This window comes from Lepidothrix coronata, unplaced genomic scaffold (assembly GCF_001604755.1).
Source record: "Lepidothrix coronata isolate B3197 unplaced genomic scaffold, Lepidothrix_coronata-1.0 Scaffold252, whole genome shotgun sequence".
Taxonomy (NCBI): domain Eukaryota; kingdom Metazoa; phylum Chordata; class Aves; order Passeriformes; family Pipridae; genus Lepidothrix; species Lepidothrix coronata.
Genome location: NW_016690432.1, coordinates 623,161 through 628,882, shown reverse-complemented (window position 1 = coordinate 628,882; position 5,722 = coordinate 623,161). Strand labels below are relative to the sequence as shown.

The following is a 5,722-nucleotide window of genomic DNA, read 5'->3' as shown; positions in this document are numbered from 1 at the left end:
GTGGTTCTGTTACTTCCTTGAGACGACATAATTTCTTTCCAGTGATGTCCATGGGATGGTAGAAGTGGGAAGCTGGTTCCAAAAAGTGTCATGTATGTCTGTGAGCACTGAGTGCAAATTCAGTGTTCAGTGGTATATTTTTGACGAAAAGCTGCTGAAAAATGATTCTACAGCTGGCACAGGTGCAACATCAAATTGTGGGCACTTTGCAAGTGAGATTAAGTGGAATTCCTACATCAACATAAGTTAATTAGGGCAAATTAGTCTCCTTAGTTAAAAATCAGAAAATGTCTGCATTGATGGCAGCAGATGGGCATGAGATGGGTCCCTGCCAGAAGCCAGTTGCTCTGGTGTGGTGCACTGGCTGTGTGGATTGTTGTAACTGAACAAACACTTTCCAAGAAGGGGTATCCACCTTTGCTTACCTGATGCCTTTAGGCACCTGGCTTTTGATTAGAAAGGTGCTTAATCAATTTTGCATTGATAAAAAAGGGATGGCTCATGGATCAGCTGCCAGTGGACATCCAACAGAGCTAAGGAAAAGTCTAAAGGCAACAGTTGGATTTCTAGCTTAAAAAAAGGTCTTTGCTGTCTGCCCATCTGTCTCAAAATACAGCTGGTTTGCTCCAGACCCTCAGTGGCAGTCAGGAGATGGAAAGGTTTTTCAGGAATCCCATGCCTGCTCCTCAGAAGAAGAGCAAGAAAACAAAATCAGGGCTTTTCCTGTTTGACATTTTTAAGTGATTTTGCTGATGTTTCTCGAGATCTGAGTTCACTGGAGACCATCATCTGCTTTTTAGGTACTGTTGAGCTAAGCCCTTCCATTTGTCCTTGAGGTGCCTGCCTGTTCCCAGTGTGACAATCCATATTTGTTCAACTCTTAGCATGAGGATTATTATAGATCTGTAATATGAAAACCTTTCCTAGGGAGGGAGGAGTCCTGAGAGAGATGCATATGAGAACAAATTGGTCCTTTAGCGATGTGTTGAGGTTGCAGAAGGAGGTGGAGAAGCACTTGTAGTGTTTTCCTAACATCCTGATCAGCTTTGAGTGGCTCTAAGTACATCGTGCCAGGTAGATATATCACACCAGCCATATACCCATTTCCCAGTGGGAATTGGGAGTTCCCAATTATCATCCAAGCACAGGGCTTGGAAAAGGCAGATAAGAAGGTAAAGAGTTTTCTTTCCTGTGTGCATCAGAAAACCACATCTCCATCTGCCTGCAGCACCAAGCAACAGCATGGGAGATGACTTTGGGGCTCCCTCTGTGTCTACACACAACCAGCCCATGTTCTGCCAGGAGAAAAAACCTGTATTTCACCCTGGAAGAAGCGTTTGGTTCCAGTTCAACCCAATTTATTGGGCGCAGTTTGGGGTGAAACACACACTGGACACCTGAAGACAGTTTAGGGCCCTCCTAAAGTGGAAGGGTTGGGGAGGAGATGGCATGGCCAGAGCCTGTAGGGCTGGATCCTACTGCAGAGGGGTGAGGATGTAGATGGCAGTTGGTACACACACAAACTGCTCCCATGTTGGTTGCTTCTCCAGGGCAGCTTTCCAAGCAGAATCACTGACATTTCCTTGAGTCCACCTAAAGCACTCATCATTTGGCCCTGATGGTCACCTTGTGATCGCTTCGGCCGTGCTTGTAAGGAAAGGGAACAGAACCCTTTTCCTGCTCCTGCATCCACCCAGCCAGGGCAGCCGTGGGTGCAGGACCCACTGGGACATTCCCAGCAGGATGCTGGCACCTGTCCCCAGTACGGAGCTGGAAGAGCACTCATCAGCATGGGGCACAACTCAGAGGATCACTCAATGGCTCTGAGCCTGCACCCTGGCTCAACTCCATCCCACAACATTGGCACAGCCTTAGCTCAGCCTGTTGCCCAATTTCTACCAGTGCTTGCATGAATTTTGGAGGTTAGAGTCTCTTCATAGTAGCAGTGAAGAGATTGATGACAACGAAGAAGTTTTTCATAAAAATTTTATTTTAATGGATGCATTTTACACAGTAAAATGATTGGTATGTGCAAGGTTTCTAGACTCTCTTGCTGATTCTCTTGTAGGTGAGGTCACCCAACGTCATTATCTGAAAAACAAATGGAGAGTGTTAGCTTTTTATGGATTTGTAGAATCATAGGATATCCCAAGTTGGAAGGGACCCATAAGGATCATCATGGTGCTTAGCTCCAAACTCATACGTAGAAAGGATCTGGTCTTGCAAATCAAAACAGGACTGATCCCTACTCTATCTCCTATAAACTGAATTTTTAAAGCTTTGGATTTCTTCATGAATACCCCAAAGCAGGTAGGGTTAATCTGGCATCTCCCAGCTGGGATCAGTTTGCTGTGTCTGTCTTCTTTAAGGGTGCCAAGCCCAGACACACACCTTTACCTCTGGATGGGTGAGAACATGCCCTCATTACCTGAAACCTTGACCAGCAGTGCCTAAACTCGGGTCTTATAAATACTTTCTGGGTAAGACTCTAATGAGAATCTGCCCTCAGTGCTTCGCTGCAGAGCCTGCATGCAGGCACATGCTCTTCTCCAGCACCTCCCCAAGGTCCCCAGCATCTCTGTAGCTTTCTAGAGCCAAATCCTGAAGGCAGTTCTAAGCACCGTTACCCCAGCCATTGCCCTTCCATACTTACATTGGTGATGGTGTCTCCATTGAGCTCGGTGATGGATTTCATCCCTTTCACGTTTGTGATCAGTTTGTTACCCTCCATCTGCACAGTAGCCTGGTAGGAGGACACAGAGGCATTCATGTTATTGCTGGAGGCCACCTCAACCCCTGCATTTTGTCCTCTCCCTTCTGTAGCAGGAGAGGACTGCAGAGCCACCTGGGCTGGGCCAGGGCATGCCATGTCATCTTCTCTCCACCACCCATCTATTGAACACTGCTGCAGAAACCTCCTTTGGGGTGAGGTGACTGGAGCTGGGTGAGAGCATGGGGCCTGAGGGAAGTCTCAATCAAGGCGGGAAACTATTAAAAGAGCTTTCAGAAACTCAGTCACAGCTGGAAAGATCTCCAAGGGACAGGCACATCTGCTGAGTCTTTGCCCCTCAGATGCTGCACATCTTAAAAGGCTACAGACAGCACCAGTACTCCTGGGGCAGCTATCACTGATCACTGAAATCACTCAAATAAATAACCCAGCAAAGACCAACTCTGTTTATCTGTCTTGCCCAGCTATAAGATGTGTTCATCTGTCCTTGAGCTGCTGGTTTATGGAGGATAACACTCTTCTAATAGCTGTTTCCTCCTGCTTTATGCCAAAGGGACTTCAATGATGCTGGAAATCATGATATAACCAGTACAGTTCCAGAGCCTGATTCATTGGGGCATTTTTTTGGTGATCATCCCTCTTACTTTCAAAAGTCCCTGAAATATCATCTTCTCCTGAGGTAGAGGTGAGAGGCAATATTTGCCAGTGGTGCTGCCTTGACATTTTCTGAACCATTAGAAATTAATGTCCAGGAATGGGAGCTGACACAGTTTCAAGGGTGATAACTCCTCACCTTGCCAAATCATCTCACCCAGTGTAAACAGAAGCAGTGGAAAAGGGTAGCAGAGAAGTTAACAGCTACTAGGGCTTTAAAGGAGAGATTTATTAGTTTATGATTCATTGTCTGACCTTCCTGCACTACCTTTGAGTCAACAAAAAGAAGGTGGAGGTATGTTTTGTGCTGCAATATGACAAAAAGTCAATCCCTTCCACCTCAAATCTTTCAGAACTTTTGCTGTCAGAAAAATTTACCAAAGCATCTCTATCCTCTTTTTCCAAATGGGATATTAAAACACTGGCTTCCAGTGTTTTCCAGACCAGGTATTAAAATAGCTTTACAAATGCAAGAAGCACAGAAGTGCTTTAACACCTCAGTCCCTTTGCTCAAATGTGGAGGGAGTGGCTGGAAGGGAAAGTTAATGTCACTGTGCCCATACAACCCTGGCAGAGGAGTGGCTGATCACTCACCTTTGCTTTCTCTCCTGTTGGCAGCTCAATCTCAGCCTCCTCCCCAACGGTGAACTCATTTGTCAGCACTTTGGAGCCAGTGGTCGTGGTGATCTTGAACTTTTTCCCATTCTGCACAATTTCTGTGGTGCTCTTGATGTCCTTGCCCTTCTGGATCTGGTCATCAGGAAGCCCTGCCCAGGAACAAGAGACATTAGGTGAACCATGGAGCCAACTGTGGGCAGATTGCTGCTGAATGAATGAATGGGGCAGGATTTGGGGACCTACAACTGGGAAATTTCTATTGCAGCGTGGAAAAAACTTCCAATGATGATGCTTCCCCAAGAGCTACATATCCCTAAGTCTACTGGGGAGGAAGAATAATACTATCATCCTGGATTTTGTGTGGGAACTAGACATATTCCTTGTCTCACTGACCTGGTGGCAGCACTATAGGTACCTCCCTGACTAAGAAAAAAATCCTGCTTTCTTTTCACCACTGAAAGGCAAGAAAAAATGGAATAAATCAAGGTAGAAAGAAGGAACCAAGTGGTTTTTTTAGGAGATTCAGGGTTCCTCAGAACCAGTTAACTAAAGTCTTCTCCCAAAAACTGAAGCTGATCTGGCAGGTAGAGCCCCCCTGACACATAACTGTGCAGAAACAGTGCCAAGTCCTCCTGAATCCCCACAGGAGCACATTCCCTTGATGGAAATCTCTCTAGCCCCATTCATCATTAAGCATTTAAACAACCCCTGCTATTTTTCTGATCAATGGTTGAATTTGGGGCTTTGCAGCATCACCGAGCAGCAGCACAGGGGTTGAGCCATGTCCTGCTTGCCCTCAAATTTCACAGCCTGATGGAGCAGATGTGCAGTCCCCCTAAGCCACCGAAGTCCCACTGGTTTGTCATGTGTGTGCAGCACTTGGCCAGTGGCTGCAGAGCCTGTCAGGATTGTTTTCTTGCAGGCCATAAAATTTCACCCGTCATCTCTTGATATCCAGCCCCCAGCCAGGGAGATGCTTCCTCTTCTATTTTGATATCACATGCCCACACACATACATTTTAAAACCCCAACAGCTTAAAAATGACAGATAGAAATAGGAAATCTGAGAGATTTCAGTCTATGTCATCAGCACATAAACACAGTTGGCTCCCAAAAACTAGTGGGATCTGTAGAGGCAAAGCAGCACATAGCACACGCAGGCACTTACCGAGGGCTTTCATAAAGGGCTCAAAGTTTTCCTGGGACTGGAGTTCATACTTTCCAGTGAAGCTCATGGTGGAAAGGCTCTCTGTGCTCCCAACACAAGAGAAGGTGCCTTGCTTGCAAGCAGAGCCTGGTTTTATATGGTCCTTTTGCCTTAAAAGTTGGCCAGAGGTGAGATGATGTAATTGTTTTATGGTCATGTTCAAACATTAACGTAAAACTGGGCAATGGTCAGTGATAAATTGCTCTACATTTTACAGACCACAATTTACAGTGTGGGGGCAGAGAAAATCCCATCAAATCAATTTTATGGAGGTTGTGATGTGGCATCGATAAACAAATGATAAAAAAAAATGATAATTGTGCAAAGAGATTAATTATCAGAGGAACGAGCCAAATCATCTAAAGAGCTTGCACATACCTGGAGCACATACCTGGAGGAGGAGAAAGTGGTGAAGGAAGGTGTGTTCCCTGGAGCTGATTCCAGGAGGGTTTCTGCTTGCTGTTGTGTGCACACAGGGTCTTTAGCATGGGCATGAAGAGTGGCTGCACACT

The 5,722-nt window shown here is 45.9% G+C and overlaps 1 protein-coding gene across 1 annotated transcript; it reads right to left on the bottom strand.

The window, feature by feature from the left end:
- Positions 1-1,969: 1,969 nt before the first annotated feature.
- FABP1 (fatty acid binding protein 1) lies at positions 1,970-5,313 on the bottom strand. The gene is made up of 4 exons (XM_017835253.1): positions 5,172-5,313; positions 3,980-4,152; positions 2,654-2,743; positions 1,970-2,091 (listed from the first exon to the last, which is right to left on the bottom strand). Exons 1-4 carry the CDS (start codon positions 5,236-5,238, stop codon positions 2,041-2,043), a joined length of 381 nt encoding a protein of 126 aa, XP_017690742.1. The 5' UTR covers positions 5,239-5,313; the 3' UTR covers positions 1,970-2,040.
- Between the last annotated feature and the right edge of the window lie 409 nt (positions 5,314-5,722).

Bases quoted from the DNA above. Each gene is read 5' to 3' on its own strand.
- FABP1 (XM_017835253.1), bottom strand. From the start codon at position 5,238: ATGAGCTTCACTGGAAAGTATGAACTCCAGTCCCAGGAAAACTTTGAG. The intron at 4,153-5,171 runs GTAAGTGCCTGC...GTTCCTGGGCAG, and splicing joins GCCCTTTATGAAAGCCCTCG to GGCTTCCTGATGACCAGATC. The intron at 2,744-3,979 runs GTGAGTGATCAG...TCCTCCTACCAG, and splicing joins CAACAGGAGAGAAAGCAAAG to GCTACTGTGCAGATGGAGGG.